Raw genomic sequence first — 25,498 nt, forward strand, 5'->3', positions numbered from 1 at the left:
CATAACTAACTCCAACGGAGGAGCTCAGAACCTTGGGTTTTGTATGGTTTAAAGCCAATCACAAAGATCTTACGTTGGAGTGGTCTGTATAGGGCTGCAACAGCTCCACATCAGAGCCTTCTCCCCATCTGAAGCCCATCTTGGTTTAAGGGCTTCGGGGATGAATCTTCAAGTGAGTGCCTCCTCTCTCGACATGGCAGCAGACCCAGTTTATTCACCCTCGTGGGCTGAGACTGTGGGCTCTGCAGCGTACAACAGATACGACTCCTCCTCAGCTATACTAAATTAAGGTTTGTGGCATGACAGTTTTCTTATCGGGCCTGCGGCAGCGGAGCAATTTAGGCTGGGGCTGATGACAGGGGGGAGATGAATATGGAGTATATGGCTGGAACCCATGCCAACGTGAGCCTACGCTTATTTCTCCGAGAAGAACAGGATATAAGTTCTTGCAACACTCCCAAGGGAAGTTGGTCGTTGTGGGGAATTGAACGCAGAATTGCCCGTCATACACCAGCCCACTTGACAAGATGAGGTTTTCTCATCAACTTCTCGGAGGCACTGCCTTCGCCACGCTCTTAGGTCTAGGAGCGTCCTTTGGAATGGGATGGTCTACCCTACAACAAGATCTAGAGATGGCCGGGATGATGGGCATCGACCCTGAAACCGTCTTCGCCGACCGTGCCGGTTTCAAAGCCGCTATGAAACATCACGCCGAAAAGAGCGGCGCACCAGAAGCGGAATTCACAGAGGTGTGTATAGAGCTCGATAGGAATTTGGTTTTTATTGCGGAGGACGTAGTCTAACTGGCACGTCTATAGATTCCTATCGATCATGAGAACCCCGATGCCAAGTACAAGAATCGCTTCTGGGTTAACGATTCCAAGTACAAATCCGGAGGCCCGGTCTTCTTGTTTGATGGCGGCGAGGCCAATGCTCAACGCTACGCGGACTTTTATCTTGTGAATGAAACCTCGTTTTTCGTTCAATTACTAGAAGAGTTCCACGGTATGGGTATCGTCTGGGAGCACCGGTACGTACCTACGTGGCTTGTTCCAACTAGGAACATATCCGAAAAGCTAACCTTGATCAAGATATTATGGCGAATCCAATCCCTTCCCGGTCAATCTCGACACTCCCGCCGAACACTTTCAATACTTAAACAACGAGCAAGCATTGGCTGATATTCCATACTTTGCCAAAAATTTCAAACGTGAGAACTTTCCAGACGATGACCTGACACCAAAGTCGACACCATGGGTCATGATCGGCGGCTCGTATCCTGGAATGCGAGCTGCCTTCACAAGAGACCAATATCCAGAAACTATCTTTGCTTCCTTCGCTGCCTGTGCCCCTGTACAAGCTCAGATTGATATGAGTGTTTACTACGAGCAGGTCTACAGGGGTTTGGTGGCATACGGTTATGGAAATTGCACTAAGGATGTCCGCGCTGCCTACAAGTACATTGACTCAAAGCTTCGTCGGGGCGAGAGTGCTGCCGAGATAAAGAAGCTTTTCCTTGGAGATACAGCACAGAACAATACCAATGGCGACTTCACACAAGCTTTGATCTGGACTTGGGCCACATGGCAGAGTCAAGGACCAGACGGCGGAGTCGGACAATTCTGCAACTGGCTCGAAACGGACCCAAAAACTAATAAGACAGCTCCTGCTGAGGGTTGGGCGCCAACTAAAGGCGCCAAGGCAGTGGTAGAGCGGTTTGCAGCATGGCCGGGTCTTGTTCCCCGTGTCAACGCCGCCTTTGAGACGAACTGCAAGGGCGAAAACCCAGACGAGCCAACCATGTGCAACCTTGGAAAGAGAGTGGCAGATCCGTCAGGTATCGCTTGGACATGGCAGTACTGCAGCGAATGGGGATACTTCCAGTATCAAAACTGGCCACCCCACGAGATTCTTTCCGATTTCCAAACGGATCGCTATATCCAGACGTCTCTTTGCTATCGCCAATTCCCCGATGGCCTCAAGAGCGGCTACCTTCCACGCCGCCCTAAGGCCCGCCAGACGAACAAGGCCACCGGCGGCTGGCATATGCGTCCATCCAATACTTACTGGAGTGGAGGACAATATGACCCTTGGAGGTCTCTCTCCCCGCTTTCGCAAGAATGGTTTGCCCCGAAGGTCGACATCATCACTGAAATTCCGGAGTGCAATAAGCCAACATCGCCGCGGGAGATCTTTGGCTACATAGTTCCAAACGCGCAGCACTGCTATGATTTTAGATCCTACTTCAAGGCGGGAGAAAAGTCCAGACAGTTGTGGAGAGCTGCATTGCACAAGTGGCTTCCTTGCTTTAAGAAGCAGGAATAAATCTTGGGATACTATATAATAAATCGGATGACGCTTTGCGAATCCGTTAATGGGAATGGGTGCACTTGATGTAATTGTATATACACTGAATTCGTGAGAAATCTACACCTGAATCCCGGGCTTCCATTCGCTTTTCCTGTAGGTAAGACTACACATTTGCGCGAGTGCCAGGAGGGGCTCACCTGGCGCTTTCACCAGCTGCATCGCTGCCCGTCACGTTAATCAACTGCCAGATGTGGCTAAGTGGCGCTGACTGCTCGATAACCGCTTTCTGACTAAGGTTCTACTTTGTTGTCGACGACCACGACCATCAATGCGCCATCAATGTAGCTCACACGACTCGCAGCTGATTATATTGGATGCTTAACAGTGTTGACTACTAACCCCTTGGGACAACGTGAGTTCCATATTCGCCGCTAGGGCTCCGTTTTTCAAGGGAAGGGAGTCCAACGGACGTAACATTCCATCCATAGACGGATATATCTGTTTTCACCCTGGATCATCAAAAATAATGGAGCAGCATAAGGCCGCCGTGGACGTCGTATCCTCGACCATTCGTGGACTGGACTCTCGCGGCCTGCCTTTTCGGATCTATCATGGCTCTACGAACAGCACCCGTCCTCAGTCATTCCAACATGACAGGATCGTGGACATCAGCTCTTTCACACGTATTTTGAAAGTCGACGCCGAGAAAAAAACCGTACTCGTGGAGCCGAACGTTCCCATGGATAAGCTCGTTGCAGCTACGCTGCCGCATGGCCTCGTTCCACCTGTGGTGATGGAGTTTCCCGGCATCACCGTTGGAGGGGCCTTTGCGGGGACCGGAGGAGAAAGCAGCTCGTTTCGGTACGGGTTCTTTGATCGAACCGTTACGTGGATCGAGGTGGTGTTGGGCAATGGGGATGTGGTTACTGCTCGACCGGATTCCGGAGAGAACGATGACTTGTTCTGGGGCGTCTCGGGGAGCTTTGGCACAATAGGGGTCACGACGCTGTTGGAAATCAACTTGATTGAGACCAGCAAGTGGGTTAAGGTGGGATATTTCCCTGTGCAGAGTGTCGAAGAGGCGATTAGCGTGTTGCGTGAGAAGATGCGGGATGAAAATGTTGACTATGTGGATGGTATCCTCTTTGCGAAGGATCGAGGCGTGATTGTTACAGGTCATATGGCAAGCGCTGTTGATGTAGAGAGGAAAAGCAGCTTTCGGACCTTCAGCCGTCCAGCTGATGAGTGGTTTTATATTCATGCCGAACAACTTTGCCGAGAATCACACAGGGAACGAAAAATCGAGTATATTCCGCTGGTGGACTATCTCTTCCGATACGATCGTGGGGGCTTTTGGGTTGCCCAATTCGCATACGAATATTTCTACTTCCCGTTTAACAGGTTTACGCGCTGGCTGCTGGATTATTTCATGCATACACGCGTGATGTACCATGCATTGCATAAGAGCAGGCTTTCTAGCAGCTTTATCATTCAAGATCTTGCGCTGCCGTGGCCTGCAGCAGGCGACTTTATCCATTACTTGAACGAGAAATTTGACCGATATCCGCTGTGGTTATGTCCCATTAAGCCGCATCCACAAGGATATGCATCTTTTCATCCCCAGATATTACCGGCGTCAAAGTCGCCTGAGTCTCAACGGGTCGTCCACGGAGTAGGAGAAGAAGAAAATACAATGCTCCTTAATGTCGGCCTATGGACTCCCGGGCCTTCTTCTCACCGTGCCTTTATCGAAGCGAACCGCGCCCTGGAGCATATGGTCTACTCCCTTGGTGGCGCAAAATGGCTCTATGCCCAGACTTTTTACACGGAGAACGAATTTTGGACCATATATGACCGTGAGACGTATGATGCGCTGCGGAAAAAGCACCACTCGTCACTATTGCCTAGTGTATATGACAAGGTTAAAACTGATCCGGCCGCGAGCACGGCAGCGTTTGATAGGGTAAAGTATTTGAGACCACTTCCAGGCATTTATGGGGTCTTGAGAGCTACGATTGGAGGAGGGTATTTATTGCCACACCGGAAACTAAGAGTTGCGTTTGGAGTTATAATGGCTTGCGTCTTAGGAAGGGTGTTGGTGAAATGGATGGAAGCATAACTTGGGGAGTGGCGGGAGGCGGGGTTATATTCTGATCATCTCTCAATGTTTCCATTGAATCATGGAAATGAAAATATTCGTGCTATGCTCCAGATATAGGCTGTCCATCTGAAACATTGGCTTATAGGAACCATGAAGAGCTTTTCTGCGTTTTGTGGGGTCTTAATGGTATCGGATTGAGGGAAAGTTTGTGGAACCACTATTTTCGAAATAAGAACCTGCATGTACACGTGTAAGTATCTCCTTTACTGCGAATTGATATTAAATGGCGTTGGCATCCGGAACCTGTACTCACACATATAATAGACCCAGACGGGGCCATCCATGTCAAGTGCAAGAAAGTGATAAAGACAAGTACCAGTAAATTACAAAGAATTAAGCTGCATATGACTCAGGTCGAGGAGTACAATGTTACTCTACCCATCTGAAGGTCTTAAATGTGTACTCCCAAGAAAAGTTCATTCATCTGTTATATCCCATGGTGCGTATTCACGCATCGTTTTACCACGGGACTCAAAATATCCGTCTGTACTTCTCAACGCCACGACCATCCATCCATAGAGAAAATCCACCTGAAAGCTTCCCACGTTCATAGAGAAGAAAGAGTAATCCATCAGCCGAGGATGACTGCGTCTTCGGATAGTGCCTTCGCACACTCCGGCGTCCTACATCTGAATTGTTTTGCGTTTAGCGTCGTAGTTTCCACCGGAGATCGCTTCCCAATTGTCTTCGTCTGACCAATCGTTCCCTTCAAGGACCCTAGTCCAATCGTCCCTTGCTTCGGCTGCGGCCACTGGTCTGGCACATCGGAGAACTTCTGTGTGTACAGGACCGGTTTCCCACCGATGTTGACCGTCATCACAGGGGACATTTGTGAGTGTTTTGTAGGCTGAGCGACGGGAGGTGCATTGACGATTTCTCGCTCGTCTAGGACGGGTGAATTGGTTGCGGAAGGTCGGGAGAGCGAGAGGGAGGAACCAGGGGTCGGGAGTTGGTTTGGGGCAAAGGACGGAAGTGCTGGCTGTCGGTCGGCCGGGGCCAGTTCGTATGCATGCGGGGATGCGCTTGTAAGGGGGATAGAGCTCCCAATGGCAAGGAAAACGAGGGATTGTGGAAGCCGCATTATGAGACGGGTGTGCACCAAAGGCCGGATGAGAAGATTTAAGGGCTGTCGCTGCTCGATCAACTTGGCAGTTGCAGCCCCTTTCCGAGTGAGAGGTTGGATATAACAGGAACTAGCAAGAGGAAAAGTGTCAACGATGATGGGAACGGGTTTGATTGTTAAAGAAGAGAAGCTTGCGTTGATGTTTTGTTTCGTCCTGCTTGTCCATCACAACGGAGATCCCTGGACCATTACGTCGTCACCCCTGTGCGCTGCGATTGGTTGGAGTCTCCACTCTGTCGATCAATTCAATTGGCTGATTTTCTGCGCCAATTGAAATTGGAGCCGCAAAGCTTGGCATGCAGCTTTAACCTTAATTTGCATCAGCGGAGATGTTTGCTCGCCAGTCAAACAGCCCCAGGCTTTTTGCTGCCTTGTTGAAGCTTAGGAAGCTGAGGTGGGGAGAGCATCTGGTGCGGAAATGATGGATGTTGAAGCGGCGAAATGTCCTAGAACAAAGTAACTAGAAATTTGGTGCCATCATTATTGGAAGTTTAGGAGTTCTTTTCTAGAGAATAAGCAAGACACAATCCTTTGAAGACTCCTTGAACACATGGTGATTGAGACCAGTATAAAGTAATAATTTGCGTTCCCATGAGACCTGGCAGTCTGTAGAAATGATTGCAGAGCACGGACTGCCATCAAAAAGCTATAGGCCCTATGCCACCATTGGCATCTCCCTAAAACTCAGGACGTGTTAATGTGAATGAGCAGACAAGATAGTAGTGATCACTCCACGGCAGTGACAGGTTGTAGTCATGCTTCTAGCCTGGCTTCTGCAGGATATCAGTGTGCTGCTTATAATTTATTCCGCGATGGCTCCGTGCAAACAGGTACCTGGCTGTATTGCTGAGGTCCTTGCTGCACGGCCTGAGCTGGGAAATAGCCACCCCGCCCAGTTGGTTTGGATCCATGGGGGAGGCTGTCTGTACTGTCGAGAGTTTCGTCTTTGGGAAGAATCGAGGGCGAAAAGAAGGCTTGATCAGGAGGGAAACCTAAGGAAATTTTGATAAGCGAACACGACTTGTGATTCTCCAGTGACAAGGCTCGATTTTGCATGTCCGATTAAAGCAGATTGACCATGTTGTCTTGTTTGCAGGCGGGTCGATGAAGTGCAGAAGCAAACAACGCAAACATCACCAAACCCGCCATCGCGCAAGTTGTTCTGCTTCAATGCACGACAGGATACAGGTAAGCCATGGAACCCCAAGGCGGCAATTATTCTGCTCGCTAATTACTCGACTGAGAAATTAAGATAGCTCATATTTCAACTACTAGTCAAATATACGGCCGAAAAACACGCGCGCCCGAAATGCTGGCTGTAGTCGAACTCCTACTCCTCCACAGAAGCAAACGCGCTGTTCACCTTAACCGGCTCCCCTAATGGTCGTCCCTCCCAGCTTACCCACGCCAAGCTAGAGGAACAAGCAATGAGCTACGCCTCCCTGGTGGAACATCCCGATATCTTGTCCCTTGCGACCTCTTACCCCTCGACCACCGTGATTTGACAACTGGATAAAACATCCACTCCGACAACAACAATCTTGGCCTTGATGAAGATCAATGCCCGTATCGCCATCGAAGCGACGAGATGCTGGGTGTTCCCTGGCACTGAAGGGTCCGAGGCAGCGTGAGGGCGAATTCCCGAACAGTATGCTCCCCGAACTATGACGGCCTTGTTTTATTACCACATCCACCGGACCGTGCCAGCGATGATAGCCTCCCGTGTTGAGAAATGCCTGAAAGATTGTGCCGTGCTCGAATTGGGAGGCTTTTTGTTGAGGATTCATCAAATCGATGATCGCGAACGTTCAGCTATGTTGCTTAAGAACTAGACTCGCAAGCACTGATAATGATCGTGTCTTTAGCTGGGTCAGAATGCGATCGCGCAACAGGCCGCTTGCTCTCGGGCAATCTGCGGAGGAACAAGGCAAAATTCCCGACATTGTACTTGATACGTGATTCTTTGTCCGTATTTGGCCTTAACTGATGGGGTATTTCGTCAAACATTCCTCTAGTAGCGAGGCTCGGAGGCTCGCACGTTATCAAGAATGTCCCTGAATTCCGAATGATCCTATGTTCTTCTTTGGGAATATCCTTAGTTCTATCAAGCAGATTGCTTGTCCGCTCGTAAGTGACACGCTAATCTTCGAGATGCCATCCGCCAGGTTGGGAAGGTTTGGGTATCGTTTTTGGCAACGCGGACAGCATATTAGCTGCCGGTTACTCCGCCAGTCAAGTCGGGGAATAAAATAATTCATTCAACGATAATGATGTCTGCAAGCTGGGGGGTTGAGACCTTCTAATGCGAATTTCTGAGTTCTTGTGTAGCTCCTGCTTTAGCTAACACTCCAGACACTCTAAGCCCGGGTTCACTCGGACACCAGCTCAAAGCCACCCTGATCTAAGATGCGGAAAACCTTTCAATCTTGATTTGCAATTTTGGCTAGCTGAAATGACGAGGGGGAGCCATACTTTGACTGGTTTTAAGGTTGATGATTACAGCGGTTCCATGGTCGCAGTGCTTGGCTGAGTTGATAATGATCGCTCAACGTCCGCTTTGCCCTCCAATATGCCTACACGGCGTTGCTAGCTTTTCATGACGGTCCGGTGATCGACTAATATGTCACCCACCATTCACTTACAACGAAGAAGGGATCCATTGTTGATATCGACAGTCGATCCCAAATATTTCGAACATGATTTCATATTTAAGCCATGCCAATTCCAATTCGCAAAGAAATCCAGAGAGTTACTTGCATATTGGGAAACGGACTGACGAGCCTACAAAAGGAGGGGCCCAACAGATATCGGCCATCCAGACCCAGGCTGCTCTTGTTATGTCTGAGAACCTGTTTAATCCCCGCATTATCACCTTTCAGTATCTAGTGGATAGTAAATCCGGCTCCCGTATCGGATCCTTCCTAGATACATCTATCACCCCCCTAATTACTGAGGCATTTGCCCAAAGTATTGTACTTTCGTGTCATCTCTACTCTTCTATTGGCCTTCTGCTGGTAACTAAAAGAGACGTGCCGTAGATATTCCTCAATATATCCAAAAAAATACTTACATCACATGCGTTATGTAGTTAAGTCATGGATACATTTTCGGCTCGTTCTGCTCAGTCCAGGCCGGATATCACCCACCACCATGACTATGATATGCGCATATGTACGGAGAATCCTGTACGCTCTTATTTGATTTGTCGACAGCAATGATCTCCAAGAAGACCATTTTTAGATTTAGCGCATGACTACCTGCAGGATGGCCACCTCCGGTGTCTCAATGTTATCGCAGGTCCAAATTGAGTTACAAGGCTAGTTAGGAATAGAATGAATACATCACTGAACTGGGTGGCCCAGCCCACAGTTTTGCTCGGATACATCATTAGAACCTGTCCAACCAGTTACAATCAATCCACTGACCCAGCTCGAGTGGCATCTGGTTGAGATATGTGCGTAAGCTGCCCAGCTGATTGAGAAAAAATTCGGTCTCCTGTGTGAAGATGCGGACGGATCATTTTAATCACAGATGAGAGCACATGGCTAGAAGGCAGTCAGATACTAATATTTGTGAACATCAGAAAATTGTTATTGGCACATACATACCATAGGAGTACCATGAATAGGCCCTGTCCTTGTCCAGATGTCTCTTAAGACAATTCCGTACTTAGCTGTCTATCATCCAACAGCTATTCTCATTCCTTGAGGGCCTCGGTCTCAAGAATATCCATGATATTTTCCTGGAGTTGAGAAAGACGGTCCTACGGATTGAATATTAAATTCAGGTTATGGGGTTCTCATTTGTCGAAGCTATAATTATTGTTCGCCCGCTCCATGATTGGATAGCCATATGCTTCTTCTTCACGCCGAGCCTGGGTTAAGACCATGCCTTTGTGGTGTTTTAACTGCTATAGAGTGAGCTTAAGAGTGAGGTAATACGCGGGATGGAAATGGCTTACATTCTGAAATCGGAAGAAGAATAATTCAAGGACCGCCTTCTCATCATCTATGAACCTCTGGAAACTTTCACGTTTGCGAACCAGAAAATTTGTACGATAAGGCTATGAGATGGCAGAGCTAAAATCAATAAGGGAGCGCGCGATCATCGTTTGCCACCATGATATCCCTCGGATACGAATCCCCATGGGCAAATATCCACGGCGTGTAGATGATGTAGGGATTTAACTCTTGATCATGTGCCGCATACTCAATTTTGCCGGGCCTTATCATTTCCAAGCGCAATTGCGTATAAGCGATGAATATTGCGAGTGTGTGTTTTGGGGGAGCGGGTTCAGGAGGAGGATTCAAATACGGTAAAAAGATATCCTATTCCACTCGGAAGAGACAGATGCTAGATTCAAGACTTCTAGTTAGATACAGACTTTTCCTATTTCTCCACCCAAATAGCGTAATAATAATAACTCCGTTGGCCAAATAAAAGAATGCCTCCAAATGTCTATGCGCTCATAAATGCTGACGGAAAGGAACAAGAAAACAACGAAAAATTCCCCCAGCTTCACCATCACTCGCTGAGCAATTTATCCCAATCCGGTGTTACCACAAATTTTCCAGTTACCTGCGACATCGCCCAGATTTTCCTATCGGCGCCGTGATTTTCTCCCGGTTTCGAGTCCGACGCTACCACGGCGTCTTGGAGAAAGTCAACATCGGTGCCCTTGTTCAGCTCGAAACTGATTCCGCCCCAATCTATCGTCGCACGCCCGGACCTGTAGACTTTCAACTTGCCAACGCGGCCGGGTGGAAGTTGGCTGTTCGTCGCCGAGATAAAGGGAATAGAAGAGGCTGATTTGCTGGGGACAGTAAGACTTGCGGATCCGCCTAGGGGAATATGGGCGGTGGTGCCGTTTTCTTTCTTAATCGTGATTGTTTCAGGCGCCTGTGCTGTGGACGCGCCATCGAGAGTTGTCGTTTCGTCGGACTGATCTTGCCTGGCAGATGGGGTCATGAGGTTGGGAGTCATGGGTGGGAATTGGAGGAGGAAGAGCCGGCCTTGACGTTCATCTTTGATAGCTTCGGCGTTTATTTTATTTTCATCACCTGCCTCGGCACCAGTTGCTATGTCGGCGGTGGAAATGTTCCCCAGCGCTTGTTTGAGTTGCTCTATATCTTCCTCGTGTCGATCATACTCCTGTCGTTCTTCTTCTGTTTGTAGCATGCTTCGTGCATCCTTTATGGTGACCTTTTTCCGAATTTTCTTCAGTTTACCGGGGACCGTGTCTCTAGCATGAGCAGTGGCCTTGTCACCCGCAGCGGGAATGTCGTCTGCGACGCCCGTATCGCCATCCGTAGGTTCTTCCTTGATAGGCGGAGCCTGCTCAGAATCAGCCATCTCAACATCTTCGGCTTCGACCAATTCTTCATCATCTGATTCAACAAACAAACTGTCGTCGTTGCCAGTTTTCTGCTTGGCTTGTCGCCGGAGTTCCGCCGATTTACTCGAGCTCGCATCGGTATTGATATCCATTATGCGCTCCACGTGCTCTTGTCTTTCCACACGAATAGGTCGGAGCCCGCGACCTCCCACTGGGCTCTTCGCCGGCATCTTGTCTTTCCCGGCGTCTATCGCCTCGCTCTCCGAATCGCTGCTAATGTTGATCTGGTCGATACTAAACCGCGGACCATAGTCGCTCCCTTCATCAGACGAGACATCTCCCCCTCCGCCGTGTCCGCCTGACCCGTAAACGCCAGAGCGCTTTGCGCCGAATTGGCCGTATTTGCCCTTGAATTTACTTCCTCTGCCAGAACCCAATGGTCCACCAACGTCCGCAGTAATTCGACCAAACGCCCCACCCCTCCCGCGACCTCTGCCTCGCCCACGATCGCCCCGGGTAGCCGTGCGCCTTGCGGCAGCAGCTTCTGATATCCGTTCTCTCTGTCTCTCCGCCTCGAGTCGCTCCCTGGCTTCTCGTTCCTCTTTGCTGCGACGCGCAACGGCCTTCGGCTGGAATTTCAACGTGGGCTTGGGGGCGGTTCCATCTGGGTTCAAAGGTACAAGACTTCCCGAGGGTGCACGCTTTTTGAGGGTCTGGAGACGTTGGACTGGCCCTCCTCGTGCGGTGGGGGTGGCTTGCGCGGGGAGAGAGGATCTAGAGCTCTCGGAGGGAGTGGTGCCTGAAGGACCGGGAGTTGGAGACGCAGAGTCTACTTGGATAGGGCGGCGCGCCGCCGATTGGCGATTGCTCGCGGCTTTGGGAGGCATGGTTCTTTGCTCTCGACGCACCGGGCCCCCAAGCGCAGAGCAGGCGTGAGAAAAAGTGAATCGTCAAGGGGTCTAAGGGTAAACAGTGCGCTATGTCATTATAGATTTAAACTCCAAATCGCAAGTATGCCTATATCGCCTGAATATAGGCAGGATGAAATGCCTATCTGAATAAAGAGAAACTATCGCTGATTCTCCCCCGCCTAATATCAACCCGCCCGCCTTCAAAATCCGCCGCATCCACAGTTTCCACCGCCGACTCTTTTCGGAATCGTATCGGCCCGTTGATGTTCCGACGGCCCCACTTGCAATTGTGGCGCTAACCATATACGGTTAATTTTCCTGTGGCTCAGGCGAGGCGGCAGCTTTCGTCCAATCAGCGGTCAGGTGAATCGCACGCCAAACGACTTTTTGCCATTGGAAGTTGTGCCGGTGGCGGAGATACAGCTGCGAACCGGCGAAGCTCAGAGCGCATCAGGATCCCCGAGACTGTGCCGCTACTTACGCGGAACGCCGTGTCGCGTGACTGTCAACTCAGCCTGAATAAGATAAGATTATACGCAGTACTCGCTACATATTACTTGTAGACTCGAACTCGACGACAAATCACAATCGCGGCAGAGCAAATGGGAGCAGCAGTGGGATAAGAAAGGAATTCATAGCCGAATACAAGACACCCCAACAATAGCTATAAACATATGCAGTAAGGACAGTAGCTAAACACATAGAGAAATGAAATGAAGCTGGGAGTGTGTATGGTGCATCGAAGCAGCATCTTTTTCGTAGCCTCTCCAAGCCCAGTATGGAAAAGAACGGGAAACTGGGAGAGAGGGATCTCGAGAGATAGGGCATTCAGCAAGAAGCATCAATTAAATAGATACTGTGAGATAGGCGCATTGCTCGGAAAAGGAAAAAGGGGAAAAAAGGAGAGAGAAGGAAAAAAATAAAAAAAGAGGAAAACTGAAAAGGAGACAGCAATGCAAGGAATTGACTCAAGGAGAGTGGGCGAAGGAGAGGATAACCTATCCCGATAATAGGAAAACGAGTGTAAAAGAGAAAGGCTTCCTCAGAATAAAACGATTGATAACATATAAGGTTATACTACCGGGCAAGGAAACCTGCCTTCTCGAAAGTCATGAATGGAGCTGGTGCTCTATGCTTGGAACAACACATCAAATTGAAAAATGCCAGAAACACTTAAGCAGTACTCCAAATATAAGCTATAGACTAAACATCGATAAAGGACAAGCATACCATAGTGAGAAGAGTTATCACAGTGAATAAGACATTCCGCCGGTCATATTCAGGGCGTGTCCGAGAGATGGGCGGACTGGGTGGCAGCAAGGGCCCGAATTGACATCGTTAAAAAATAATATAAATTGCGGAACCCGGACTGCGATAGCATGGATACTGGATAGCCCGGAGGAATTATCTCTTTCTTTTCTTACTGGCAGCCTGAGCAGCAGAAGCTGAGGCAAATGAAAGTCCCATGGTCTGGGACTCTGAACCGGCAGGGACTGGGTTCATCACCTTCTTGATAGGCACGCCCATGTGGCGTCCATATCTACCCTTGCGCCCGTTGCCTTCATCCTCACTGATGCACCCTTCAATACCAATACCGGCATCCCTGCATCGCTGGCAAGGTCGTTGCCGATCGCAACCTTTCTTGCTCTTGCGGCATCGCTGGCACCGTGGTTTGGTGGATAAGTCCTCTTCGTCGGCTGCGAGCTGGTGCTGGAAATTCAATCCGGATCCAGACGCTTTGCGTGCCACTTGCGCATTCATGATCGGAGGTGGCGGGGGTGCGATTTTGTTGGTGCCACTGACAATAGCCGATTTTGTCTTTCGAGCCGCCGTAGTGGAACGTGCCTTTGTGACCTTGGCTGACTTGGAGATTGTACCCTGCTTTGTTTTTGCACTAGCCATTGCGTTTGGCTTGTGCTTAGCTCGTTTGGCCCTCGCAGCTTGAGCGTTATAATGATCACCATCTTCACACTCGCTCTTTAGAGCGACAGGGAGACCTTCCGGTTGATACTCCCAATCAATGCCATCGCTGCTCGGGTCGCAGCCGTCATGATCCATTCTTGTTGTTTTGTGAGGTAGTACATCTTCATCTCCACTCATCTCTCCGTCCGAAGTTGCCCCGGTCGATGAAGCATCGACAATGCCACTAAAAGCATCGTCCGCTGTGGACAGAGAGGTGCGGCCGTGGGAGAAATTCGACGCATCACCAAGCCGAATTAACTGCATAGCCACATCTTCGTCTGAGATGCAACTCGCGATTGTGGGATCTGGGGTCGGAAGAATACCATAGTTGTTTATTCGGTTTCCGTACGATCCAACAGAGTGAGAATTAGTGCGTTCTCGCAGATGATGCCCGTGGTGTGGGGCTCCAGGTGTGGCGTAAGGAGAATTCCCTTGAAGAGAATATAACTGCTCGTGATTTCTAAGACCCTGAGGAGAATGCAATGGGTGTTGTGCTCCAAAAGGATGTGCTGGCCTTGCGAAGGGTGAAGCACCGTCCTGGATCGTCGTGCGTCGTTGGGGCGATATGGATGAGGTAGATGTGGTTCTAGGGACTTGGGGAGGAGCGAACAAGGGTAATTCCTGGACGAGGAGAAGAAGGTTAGATAAATCGGGATACACAGATGGTGATCATAATAAGGATATAACGTGGGTAGAGTAGAGGTTCATACCGAACTCTCAAATTTTGGTCTCTTCCTTCGACCATCATGAAGGATGTTTTCCATACTGATGTCGGAGCTGGCGAAATGATCATTTCTCCCTTTCTTTGAGCTAGTGATGGAGGCGTGACCACCATCACTGTCGCTATAGGGGACTAGGGCATCTTCGAGGAAGCTACCATGGGTGCTGGAGCCGCGACTTTTATTGCCCGATCGTGGCGCCTTTTGAGTAGATGCACTTCGACGTCCACGTCCAGACGGAGAGGCACTACGCTTCCGTGAAACCCTAGATGTCGGCCTTGAAGGCGGCCGACCATGATTTGACGACGGTCGGAATGGCTCTCCAAGACAAGGGCGGGCGGCACCCTCATTTTGAGGTCCTCCATAGTACGGCTGGCGAGCCGAGTGACCGTGATTTGGGATCACACGGACGTATACCGTCATATTGTTCCGCAGATTTTCGTAGCGTGCGATCAAGGTCGTCGCATTTTCGTCTTCGAAACTCACACCGCTACCCGTTCCATCATAGATACCGTAGAAATTTTTCACGGTCGTAACGATGGAGTCCGTAGTATCATGGGGAAAGATCTGTACCCTCATCGGTATTCTTGCTTTCATTTTCGACTCTTCGTCAAGCAACAATTCAAAAGCGACATGTTTGGGGGGTGGATTCACGGATGAAGCTTGTTGGGCTACTAAGTTCCCGGTGCTTCCATCGTGGGATGGGGACGGGTCAGGTGGCGTTGAATACCCATTTTCAAGAACTGTATGATTTTTGGGGGAGACAGCCATCATTGTAGTGCTATCGTGTGAAAAGTGATCAGAAATGTGGTCTTTTGTAGTTTCGTGTAGATTAGCATCTTTTGACTTGGTGCCGGGTTTCAGCGGCAGGTTCGAAATGAGGTTTGTGACCTCCATCTATCTCATAACAGCCGTAGCGGTTATCGGTCCCAATAGTGAAATTATTGAGGGGTAGAGAATTCAAAATCGGTCTATAGTTAAGGGATAGTTCGAAGAAACCGTAGGTTTCGAGGTCCGCGCAAGGACGGGGTAGCGGCTAAGACGGGAAGGCGATGCACTACAGGACAAAGGTGGCATTATCAGCATTTGGTCACAAAAGTAGGGGAATACGGTCGACTCGAAAATCGCGATGACTCCATATCAGGCATACAGCCGTTTGGTGATGATGATTGAGTCAAACTCGAGAGGACAGGAAGAGTGCAGCTGTGGCCGACCCTCGAATTTGGGGAGAGCCCGGATGAGGCCGAATCGACAGAGAAACTTACCTGGGCTTCTCCAAAGAAGTCAAAGCTGAATCGCAATCATACAGGGATGACGGCCATCGGCCGTAAGCACAGACGATGAGGGTTGACGACGGCGTGGACGGTGAGGGTTTTTGGTGCAGAACCCAGTCGGTGGGCTCCTGGAAGCAGAGAGGAGAACTCAAGCAACAGCAGACAGAAAAGAGCAAATGACAATATAAGGCAAAAGGCTCACATAAACCACTATTATGTACTTGGATCCAAAGATAAAAACAAGCAAGAGTGTTGTTGATTGAAATGGCCGTTGTCGAGGAGGCGCAAGAGGACAAGGGAGATGTTGGGAGAGCGAAGTTGCGAACAGTGGAGGTTTCACACCTAAATAGGTGAAGGAACATGCGGTGGATGGAGCATGACCACCAGACACGACTCTCAACGCTTCTCATCCGATAATTAATTATCTACGGTTATTCTTCAGAGACTCCTCTCTGAAAATTTTCTCTGCAAATATCATTATTTACTATGTTCATTACCATCTCCTTGCACTCGTTTCCGCTGGGGACTGTCGCAAAAGCCTGTGCCAGCGAGTTATGTCGCATTTGGCCTGGAGCGCGGTACAGAGAAACAATATACTTTCAGATTACGAGAAGCTTTTAATTGACCCTGGAAGAAGGTCGTAAGATTGAGGAGTGGACAGTTTAGGAGGCGTAGGGAAGCTGGGGCATGGCGCTCTTTTTTGAATCCGGTCGCATTGCTTCCAAAATGCGAATCTTTTTGGGAAATCGCCCCAAGCGACGAGCTTTCTGGGCCGGGTTCTCTAACTACCGCTGCTGATCGGGTTGTGGATTTCCCTCGTTCTCCAATCTCGAGGTGCGATCGTGCCCGTTCGCCAAAGAGGAGAGCGAAGACGGGCGAGATAGCCACCACATACAAGTGCCGGCCGTTGGTTGGCTGAGAGAACAGCCTCTTGCGGCGGCCACGTCAAGGCAGCTGGACCCGTCCTAATCACTATTTCCGGGTCAATCCTGGTGAATCACTGCCCCCCTTTCAATTCCTGTGGCCCGAGCTAATTTTGAGGGGTCAATTTCAACTGAACAGGAGTGAGTTTGGGGAACGCTGTTTGTGCGACCGAGAATTTTCCCCTAGAAAGTTACTGGAAACAGCTTCAAAGAGGGCCTGTCAGTCTCTGGCAAAGAAAGAAACCAGAATGCCCGACAGGCTGACAAAAACTGGGGCCCATACACCCTGCTAATAGGGTGGTGCTGTTCCATCTTTCGGAGGACGATCTCCACTTTGGAGGATGGACAGATGCAAGCCGTTCCATAACATACCACTTTGGCCAGAAATCCTGGCAATTATTCGACTGCAACAAACAACAAACAACCATGTATGTACCTATATCAGAATGAAATTTCCATGTTCATTGGTGCGTTAGGATAGAATTTGCGTCGGATTTCCAGCCTTGACCTGGAGGAGCGATTCATCATTGACGATGAGAATTCATGCTCTCGTAGGTCCCATGGAACGGTATCGAGGTTGCAATGAGAATATTATTATATGATTCGAAGAGTCCGAGCTCGAGTCCATCGTAGGTTAAAAAGATTCATTTTCCAAAACTACATGCCGTAACAGTAGGCGTCAGTCCCCGGCAGCCCTCACCGTCCATCAGTCCCGATGTTATCATGCAAAAGAATTCGCCTCGGCCATGTCTACTGTGCATATGCTGCATACATACTTACGCTGTTTCCAACAAAGAAACTCAGGCGAAAAGGCCAAAGCGACAGGACAGCCTGAAACTGGAACCGGCGATTACGCAGGAATTCGAAGCTGAGACTTTTGCGCACGTCTTGGCAGGCTCGGAACAACTTAACTCTCACAACTACCTTGTGACCGCCGACGCAGGTCTCGACTCCCTCACCGATCCGAAAGACACCCCATCGCGCGTCCGTCGCCGCGACCACAATGAGGGTAGACGCCCGTCAGGTTCGTTATTCAATTCGGACGACCCCGAAAGCGCTGGCTGGTCGGATCAACCCGGCTAGCTTACCCGCCAAATCTCGCTGGTCAACCCTGCAGAGAGGACGGGATAACTCAGCGGTGCAGGCCGCAGATGGTTAGATCCGCGTATTTGGATCAAGTTTTGCTTTTATGATGCCATTCTGTGTGGCTTTGTCCCTCATTCCTTCTCGTCTGATGTGCTGGTCATGGATGGAATGACGGAAATTCCGCGGGTGTTCCATCATCACGTGAACTGGTGTTGTAGCGTGTTTCTTCACGCGTGAAGTGCTGGAAGCTAACCACATGTGAATATCCACCCAATTTCACACTCAATTTCACTTAAAAAATTCACAAAATATGTCGCATTGACTGTGTGAATACAGCAGCAGTCTGTGCCTCTCAAAGCCCAGCTGTGTTGGGCGGAGTGCGGGCTTCAGCGCTCTCTCCGCCGTGTGCGGGAGGACGTGTCTGGTGCAAAAGCTTGTGACGTAATCAAGGCGTGCTGGTGGTTGCTCGGCCAAACCGACCGGCCCCTTTCCCCCTTTGGGACTAGCTTTGTTTACTGCTCCTGGCTACCTCTTCAGCGGCTCCAAGCAAGGAACTCAGCAGCAACAACAAGCCCTTTCGCACGTCCACACACGCAACCCGGACCTCTCTTCTCCTCGCATCCTTTGGCTTGTCTTCGCTGACCGGTAAAGGGCTGCTGAGCTTGCTATTTCAAGGGGGGGCCGCGCAATTGGGGGTCCTAATGAGATTGCAGTAAAGTTTCGAGGCTTTCTACGGAATACTGCAAAGACGAAATCCAGCAGTGAATGAGGGTTCTTTTTTAACGGGACTCAACCTTACCCTATATCTCGATTCGAGGATTGAATCTGCGATCTCTATCGTATTGAATAATGGATGCTAAGGTATGATAGTCCCAATGATATCGGATGTGCCCGTGGGCCACATGCACATGTCACTGAGGTTCCCTTTTAAACCCCCTTTGATGCAGACTCGGAGCATCGCTGATGTTTCTTTGTATATAGCCACAGCGTCCGAAGGCCTTGCGCGTTCGGGGCGACGAGAATGCGCCGATCGCCAACCTCAACGGCAAAACTCTTCACCAACGCAACAAGTCCACCCCGGCATTGTCGACACTTGCCCGGGCTGATGGAGCCAAGGAACCCCTGAAGCGAGCTGCATTGGGCAACGTTAGCAATACCGCGAATATCCTACGGTTGGCGAAAGACGATAGCTTCACTGTCAGCGCGAAGGAAAAGCTGAGACCAACGGAGAAGCTTGCTGCCATCGCCCGACCGAACCAACGCGCCTCTCAAGTCTCCACGACAAAAATATTGAACAAAAGCACTACTGCCGATGCAGGAACCGCGACTATAAAGACTACTGCTCTGGATAAATTGCCGGTAAACGCCCGGAAGCCGCCTACAAGACGCAATACCGTTGTTCAGGAATCTGTTCTGCCCGCTTTGCTCGAGGCAGCTCCCTCTGCTGCCGACAAAAATCCCTCTTCAACACAAGCCAAGCATACCACTTCTGAAGGAGCCCTAAGCTCCAATGCACACTGCACCTCACATGATTACAATGATGCCTCTAGCATTCACGCTAAGGAGCCTAAGGAGAACTCTTCTGTGCTCAATGGGACTGACGGTCTTCAAAAAGTTGAAGGAATTTACATCGAAGACAATGGAGAGATCAAGGTTTACAAGCCACACAATCCTGCGATTCGGATCCCTGAGTTGTCAACTGAAGTGAAGTCAGGCCCAGGTCCTGCGCCGGACATTCAAACAAGCCAGGAAAGGCCCATCGCTGGCCTTGTTGCAAAAATTTCAGAAGAGGAAGCAATGGTGCCTTATGCTCATCATTCCACAGAATTTGATCCGGAAGAAACATGGGATGAGGATAATGGGCCCTATGTGGACGATGGATGTGTGACTGCTCGCTCGCAGCTTTATAGTACTGATAACACCACTGTTAACGCCACCACAGTCCTATTTCCCGAAATTAGTGTGAATATTAAGCAAGAGCTGGCACTTGCTAAACAGGTAGTCGAATCTACCAGAGCCGTCCAGGATTATGAAGAGGAATGCTCCGATCCCACCATGGTTGCCGAATACGGGGATGAGATTTTTGATTACATGAGGAAGCTCGAGGTACCGATTCTACGCCATCCCGGTTAAAAGCTAACACTGACTATTGATATAATAGATTAAACTGATGCCCAATCCCCATTATATGGACACTCAAGCTGAAATTCAGTGGTCTATGCGCTCAGTTCTCATGGATTGGATTGTACAAGTCCACCTTCGTTTTAACCTGCTTCCCGAAACTCTTTTTCTTTGTGTCAATTACATTGATCGGTTTCTTTCTTGCAAAATTGTCTCGCTAGGCAAGCTTCAGCTTGTCGGTGCAACTGCAATTTTCATCGCAGCAAAATACGAAGAGATTAATTGCCCATCCGTTCAAGAGATCGTTTACATGGTTGATAATGGTTACACCGCCGAAGAAATCTTAAAGGCGGAACGATTCATGCTTAGCTTGCTTCAGTTTGAGCTTGGATGGCCAGGCCCAATGAACTTTCTACGTCGAATTAGCAAAGCCGATGATTACGACCTCGAGACCCGAACCTTGGCCAAGTACTTCCTCGAAATCACCATCATGGATGAAAGATTTGTTGGCAGTCCTCCGAGTTTTGTTGCGGCAGCTGCACACTGCCTTGCACGAATGATGCTAAGAAAAGGGGATTGGGTATGCTCTCACTTTCATGCTGATTGCGCTTTGATGTACTTGTCTAACCGAGTCATCTTCTAGGGTGCGGCCCATGTTCACTACTCGAAATACACGTATTCCCAGCTGTATCCTGTCATGAAATTGATGTTTGAGTGCTGTGACGCGCCACAGAGACACCACCCTGCCATCTACGAAAAATATTCTGATCGCCGGTTTAAACGAGCAGCCTCTTTTGCTGAACATGAGTCTTTGAGCGGCTTCCAAGTCCCTCAGCCCCCTCAGTTTCCTTCAAACCGCCTCGTTTCCGTGCATAATCACGTCCAAGCACCTCGGCGCTTCTAGGTCTTACCTGCTATCTTCTCCTTATTTCACCACACCTTACATGCAATGGATGCAATAAAACCGTGAAGGTTATTATGAACTATGGTGATTTCTCTCGCGACAACTTTTCTTATGTTTTGGACTTTTTAAAACCATGCCATTCTATTATGAGACGATGAAGTTGACGAGCCATGATATTCAACCTCCGACCTGGCTGCGGCGACTGGACTTTCGCTCCCACCCATTCCACATTCATTCACATCTCCTATTGTACTGGATCTTTCTTCATTAAGGTGCCTTTGCACGATATCTTATAACTCTGGCCTTGTTCGTATGAATCCGATGTTCTACTAGCGATCGGCCAGAACATAGGGTTATCTTTGCTAGTTGAGGTGCATAAACCAGTGAAAGGCGCCTTCAAACAACATGGCCGTCCGTCGAATCCTCTCTTTTCTTTCGGCTTTCCCTTCTTAACTGACTCCTGAAACAATCAATTTTTCAACTTTTGACTCGACTTAAGTTACGATTCGACATGGTACTGTGGACACAACACGGATCAGAGTCGTGGCTCGATTATTTTTCTTTTTTCTGGACTCCCCCAGTGTGGATTTCCTATGTCTATCTTTGCGGTGCAATTGGATCTCATATGTTCCATCGGATTGGCGATGGAGTTCATATTATGTGGCGTATTCGGTGAGAGCAAAGGATTCAAGGTAGGGTGGGAAAAATGGGAGTCTTCTCTGGGCATGGGTTGGGGTTGGGAGACTGAATTCAGTTTCTAATATGGGTTATCAGATTGGTCTTTGTGAGGTATTCTCTTTTTGCTTTTATTTAGAACCTTAGTTTTTCCTTATGATTAATTGAATTGTATGAGTCTTCTGCGAGCTTATGTTTCCTTTCGATACTCACGTCAATGGGAGTTGGCGAGTAGCTGCTGAGGCCTTCTCATCTAATACGGGTCCTCTCTAGTGGCAGAAGGGAGAAAGAGTGATGCCAAGCTTAGGACCATTTTAAGCTTATTTAAGCTCGTTCGTGAGGTTGCACAGGATGAAAGTTCTTTTTGTTTGATTGTTTCTTCTAAGTTGAGAGGTTATATCTTGCATGCATCTTAGAGACAATTTGAAGAAGAGTCGCAGAGAAGAATGAGGGTCTATCTATCTGGTATGTAGGGTGAAGTTAAGCACATATGTTTCTTCCGCGATCCGGCTCTGTTTGATCGGCAAATCTCGACAAACACGAGAACACAGAGAGAATAGGATTTGAAGGATGTGTATATATTGTGGAAATGTTGACTTGGTTAAGTTAGGACTACACTAGAAGGGTTGGCAGGAATAAATGGACCTTTTAGGAGTATATGAATACACTGCATTGCTCATGGTAATGATGAAGGGATCAATAATTATTGGAGCGCAAGCACGAGCAAAAGTGTTGGGTATAGGGAAATCAGGTCCTTGACCGACAACTGATGCAAACACAACAATAGTGATTGATAGGGCTGATTCATCGCCATAGAGGGTGAGAAAGGGAGCTTTGCCGAAGTTTCCGGTCGAAACAGGCGATTGCCATACCTTTGCGTAGACCAGGTTCGAGCTGTTACATCACTTTGTTTTTTCCCTCTATCTTTCACATTTCATATCACTCCCCAAAAGATTTTAGATTTGGCGTAAGAGAAGATGCGATAGTGGAAAGCATCAAGATGTCCGTCATCCCTGTACTAAACTCAAGCCCGGAGCATGTGAAGAATGGAAAAAGTCGAAACATAGAAGTTGGCAAACTAGCCGCGATATCGCTAACGGAGATTTTGATAGAGATATGCGGAATGCTTTCACAAGTTGCGGGTTTGCTTTTCTAACTGTCTTAAGGCCCACAGAGCGGTGAATCTGTCGCCCCAAAGAAACCAAGGGTAGTCCGAGCCTGTCCATCTTCTCCGAAGACGTTCTTCGTCAGACCTAGGGGCTAGATTATTTGAGTGTAATTGACTTCCCCAGACCTTTCACCAATACGGTTGAAGGTGTCACATTCAAGGAAGATATTCGGGTCGTTCAGGGGATGATCCTCAGATATATGAAGAAACCGCGTTCGACTATGCTGGCAGTGGTCCCAAAATAGCGATTCAGAATATTCTTCAACGTTGCAAGGACCTCGATCCGAGGGTAACAGCACCTTGGGAGTCTTTACCATACCAGATTTTGTGGATAAGGGGGGAGAAAAAGCTGTCTTAACATGTTGAAAGGCAAGAAATCTGGCATCAAGCTGGGCTGGAATGTAGTTCGCAATCTCAGTCAGTACAAGTTTTTAGGTCAATTCTAGAATTGATCGAGAGTGTATATAATGGCTCAAAGGGCTTCGAAATGGGACCATTCAATCTGTCTTTGTTATCGACTCTCATGAAAAGTCAGTCAACCAAGCGGGGAGTCATCTCTCTCGCATATGTTAGCGACACCATCATCGTGATTCATCAATTCATCTCGACAGAGTTCACGTCCTTTTACGCCGAAGAGCGCGTGCAGTCCTCTTTATTTTACTCTTCCAGTGTGTATTGACAGTGCAATTACCTGGCAGAGTAAAATAAAGAGGACTACTTATTTGGTAACAAACTAGAAAATTTGTGAGTATAATCCGATCAGACTTGTATAATAAGAATAAATATATGGCCAACCTTGACTCACAGTCAGAACATGCAAAGCCAAGGGCATTTCGACAAGGTTGAGGTTTCCTGCATTGAGAAAGGCGACAGGGTACTTTAGGGTATCAAGAAAAAGGATCTGAGACACTCATCCGTTGCGTAACGCGGATAACGCGGCCTAAGACATCCACGATATTTTGGAGTCATCCTATGATACTAGTCATAAGCGGCTCATCGATACCGTAACCACGCAAGGGATACGCAACCATCTCTTGACAGGTCCCACAACGCCGTTCAAGTTTATTGTCGGCAACTTCTAACCAGCAACTGCCCCCGGACATCCTTCAAGATATTGCTCGAGAAGACATTCTCGTGCTACCTAAGTGCCAGCAGCTCAAGAAGGAGATTGAAGACTTAAAAGTAGCGCGAAAGACCTTTCGCTGAAGAGCAAAATCCTGGGAATAGGTGCAATCATCTCGAGATCCCAGTTCTCCGGACTTAAACATGAGCTCCACCAAGAGTAAACATGGCGGGTTGGTCTGTACCTTAGTTCCCGTAGAATAGAAAATGCAAAATTGGAGGATCGGCACTAATAGCACTTCCATGTTTCGAATTCTTGATTGAGGTGATCCTTAAGTAACGCAAATTTGTTTCCGAAGTTGGATCCACATCTCCAACATTTTAAGTCTTGCTGGAGATAGCCTTCTCTTCCGGGGTGTCTCCTGGCGTCGTGGTGGTCGAGTGGCAGATCATCTATGGGAACAAAAAAAGGTGTGGAGAAACTGTTGTAGTGCTTTCTGTGCTTCAGGCACGGGCTACATCTATCCTTGGAGATGATGTGGACGTGCAAGTGGTTCATCGATGGGTGAGCATGCACGCCGCACATTAACTCTTTCTCCCAGTCCCGCCCGGGGGGTAGCTCGTCAGGAGCGGGATCGGCATCCATGGCTTCCGAGCGAGCCTTTTCCGACACAGAATATTTGCCATAACGACGCCGCAGTTCTGATGCTGCTATCTTCCGAAGCTTTTGGGCTTCTGTCTGGACTTTTGTCAAAAATTCATGGTCTTCAAATGCATCGAACGGGTGGAGGCGATATTTCGATGGATCCCTCGGCAAGAGAAGAAGATGAATGCTAGCTTTCGGATAGAGATCACTTATCGCGACGAAGTCGTCAGTATGATACACGATTCCCGGCGAAGATTCTGGTCTCTCGATATAGGCGCCCAGTGCATCTCGACTCTGGAAGGCTCGGGGGAACTTTGTTCTGTCTCGCGATAGCTCTGGGTTATTGGTAGAATCTTTTGGCTTTTTAGACATTAGAACCGTGACTACAGAAGAGTCAGGTCAGAAATTGCCGGCTGTATCCTGTGGGCCATCTGCTATGGAGAAATACAGGCATTGGTCGTCTTTCCAGCCATCTCAGGACTTGCGGCTCTCTCCGCGTCCTTCTCACTCGTTTGCGGTGTCGCAGGCATTATTTGAAAGCTACTGGTGATGTCACAAATCCTCCGTGTCTCGTACCTAAAAGATTCAACAATGCTTGTCCGTCTTCGAAGGCTGTCGAAGGCTGGGGTCGGACTAAGTTATCCCAAGATGATGCTGACTAATCCGATTCCGTGAATATCAAAAAGTTGTCTTGCCGAAGCCATCGAGACCAAACAGCACAAGGTATCAGGTCGCAACGGCTCCGGGGTGGGACACCTTTTATCCGGTTTTACGATGGCCCCGAAAAGGGGCGGTGCCAGTCGAGGAAAATCGAATAATCCACCAAAGCAACAGCCGAAAGAAATTTCCATCGATGATTTTGTAGCGGGGGGAGACTCCAAGAATGCGAAAGGCAAATCCAAAGGCCAGAAGGCTGGCGGTGAATCGTCTGCCGGTGGTGAAACGGAACAACCTAAGAAACCAACCGTCAGATCGATTATAGGCGGCGCATCATGGACGGGGAAACTGCCCGTGAACATGCTTTCAGAGCACTGTCAGAGACAGAAATGGGAAAAGCCGGAGTATACGATGGTAAGTCCTTGCAGACTCGAGATTGGATCGCCTTAAACGTTTTTGGT

The 25,498-nt window shown here is 48.8% G+C and overlaps 8 protein-coding genes across 8 annotated transcripts; 4 read left to right on the plus strand and 4 right to left on the minus strand.

Annotated features, from left to right (window-relative positions):
• Positions 1 to 527: 527 nt before the first annotated feature.
• D8B26_007892 (uncharacterized protein) lies at positions 528 to 2,325 on the plus strand (the record flags this gene model as incomplete). The annotated part of the gene is made up of 3 exons (XM_003067369.2): positions 528 to 749; positions 819 to 1,030; positions 1,092 to 2,325. 3 exons carry the CDS (start codon positions 528 to 530, stop codon positions 2,323 to 2,325), a joined length of 1,668 nt encoding a protein of 555 aa, XP_003067415.1.
• A 511-nt stretch (positions 2,326 to 2,836) lies between these two features.
• D8B26_007893 (uncharacterized protein) lies at positions 2,837 to 4,429 on the plus strand (the record flags this gene model as incomplete). The annotated part of the gene is made up of 1 exon (XM_003067370.2): positions 2,837 to 4,429. The coding sequence occupies one exon, from the start codon at positions 2,837 to 2,839 to the stop codon at positions 4,427 to 4,429; it is 1,593 nt and encodes a 530-aa protein (XP_003067416.2).
• Positions 4,430 to 5,042: 613 nt separating this feature from the next.
• D8B26_007894 (uncharacterized protein) lies at positions 5,043 to 5,552 on the minus strand (the record flags this gene model as incomplete). Its single annotated transcript, XM_003067371.2, has 1 exon — positions 5,043 to 5,552. The coding sequence occupies one exon, from the start codon at positions 5,550 to 5,552 to the stop codon at positions 5,043 to 5,045; it is 510 nt and encodes a 169-aa protein (XP_003067417.1).
• A 4,566-nt stretch (positions 5,553 to 10,118) lies between these two features.
• Positions 10,119 to 11,816, minus strand: D8B26_007895 (uncharacterized protein; the record flags this gene model as incomplete). Its single annotated transcript, XM_003067372.2, has 1 exon — positions 10,119 to 11,816. The coding sequence occupies one exon, from the start codon at positions 11,814 to 11,816 to the stop codon at positions 10,119 to 10,121; it is 1,698 nt and encodes a 565-aa protein (XP_003067418.2).
• A 556-nt stretch (positions 11,817 to 12,372) lies between these two features.
• D8B26_007896 (uncharacterized protein) lies at positions 12,373 to 16,069 on the minus strand. Its single transcript, XM_003067373.2, has 3 exons — positions 15,787 to 16,069; positions 14,513 to 15,578; positions 12,373 to 14,423 (listed from the first exon to the last, which is right to left on the minus strand). Exons 2-3 carry the CDS (start codon positions 15,416 to 15,418, stop codon positions 13,245 to 13,247), a joined length of 2,085 nt encoding a protein of 694 aa, XP_003067419.2. The 5' UTR covers positions 15,419 to 15,578; positions 15,787 to 16,069; the 3' UTR covers positions 12,373 to 13,244.
• A 1,325-nt stretch (positions 16,070 to 17,394) lies between these two features.
• On the plus strand, positions 17,395 to 18,611 carry D8B26_007897 (uncharacterized protein). Its single transcript, XM_066125672.1, has one exon. The coding sequence runs from the start codon at positions 17,442 to 17,444 to the stop codon at positions 17,799 to 17,801; it is 360 nt and encodes a 119-aa protein (XP_065981756.1). The 5' UTR covers positions 17,395 to 17,441; the 3' UTR covers positions 17,802 to 18,611.
• Positions 18,612 to 18,653: 42 nt separating this feature from the next.
• On the plus strand, positions 18,654 to 20,829 carry D8B26_007898 (uncharacterized protein; the record flags this gene model as incomplete). Its single annotated transcript, XM_003067374.2, has 4 exons — positions 18,654 to 18,665; positions 18,786 to 19,910; positions 19,966 to 20,505; positions 20,569 to 20,829. The coding sequence occupies 4 exons, from the start codon at positions 18,654 to 18,656 to the stop codon at positions 20,827 to 20,829; spliced, it is 1,938 nt and encodes a 645-aa protein (XP_003067420.2).
• A 2,688-nt stretch (positions 20,830 to 23,517) lies between these two features.
• HNT3 (aprataxin-like protein) lies at positions 23,518 to 24,975 on the minus strand. The gene is made up of 2 exons (XM_066125673.1): positions 24,829 to 24,975; positions 23,518 to 24,763 (listed from the first exon to the last, which is right to left on the minus strand). The coding sequence occupies exons 1-2, from the start codon at positions 24,908 to 24,910 to the stop codon at positions 24,024 to 24,026; spliced, it is 822 nt and encodes a 273-aa protein (XP_065981757.1). The 5' UTR covers positions 24,911 to 24,975; the 3' UTR covers positions 23,518 to 24,023.
• Positions 24,976 to 25,498: the final 523 nt, after the last annotated feature.

The sequence above is a fragment of the Coccidioides posadasii genome, chromosome 4, assembly GCF_018416015.2.
Source record: "Coccidioides posadasii str. Silveira chromosome 4, complete sequence".
Taxonomy (NCBI): Eukaryota; Fungi; Ascomycota; class Eurotiomycetes; order Onygenales; family Onygenaceae; genus Coccidioides; species Coccidioides posadasii.

Coding starts and splice junctions, on each gene's coding strand:
- D8B26_007896 (XM_003067373.2), bottom strand. CDS start 15,418: ATGGAGGTCACAAACCTCATTTCGAACCTGCCGCTGAAACCCGGCACC. Junction 14,424..14,512: donor GACCAAAATTTGAGAGTTCG/GTATGAACCTCT, acceptor CTCCTCGTCCAG/GAATTACCCTTGTTCGCTCC.
- D8B26_007897 (XM_066125672.1), top strand. CDS start 17,442: ATGCAAAAGAATTCGCCTCGGCCATGTCTACTGTGCATATGCTGCATA.
- HNT3 (XM_066125673.1), bottom strand. CDS start 24,910: ATGCCTGCGACACCGCAAACGAGTGAGAAGGACGCGGAGAGAGCCGCA. Junction 24,764..24,828: donor TGGAAAGACGACCAATGCCT/GTATTTCTCCAT, acceptor ACTCTTCTGTAG/TCACGGTTCTAATGTCTAAA.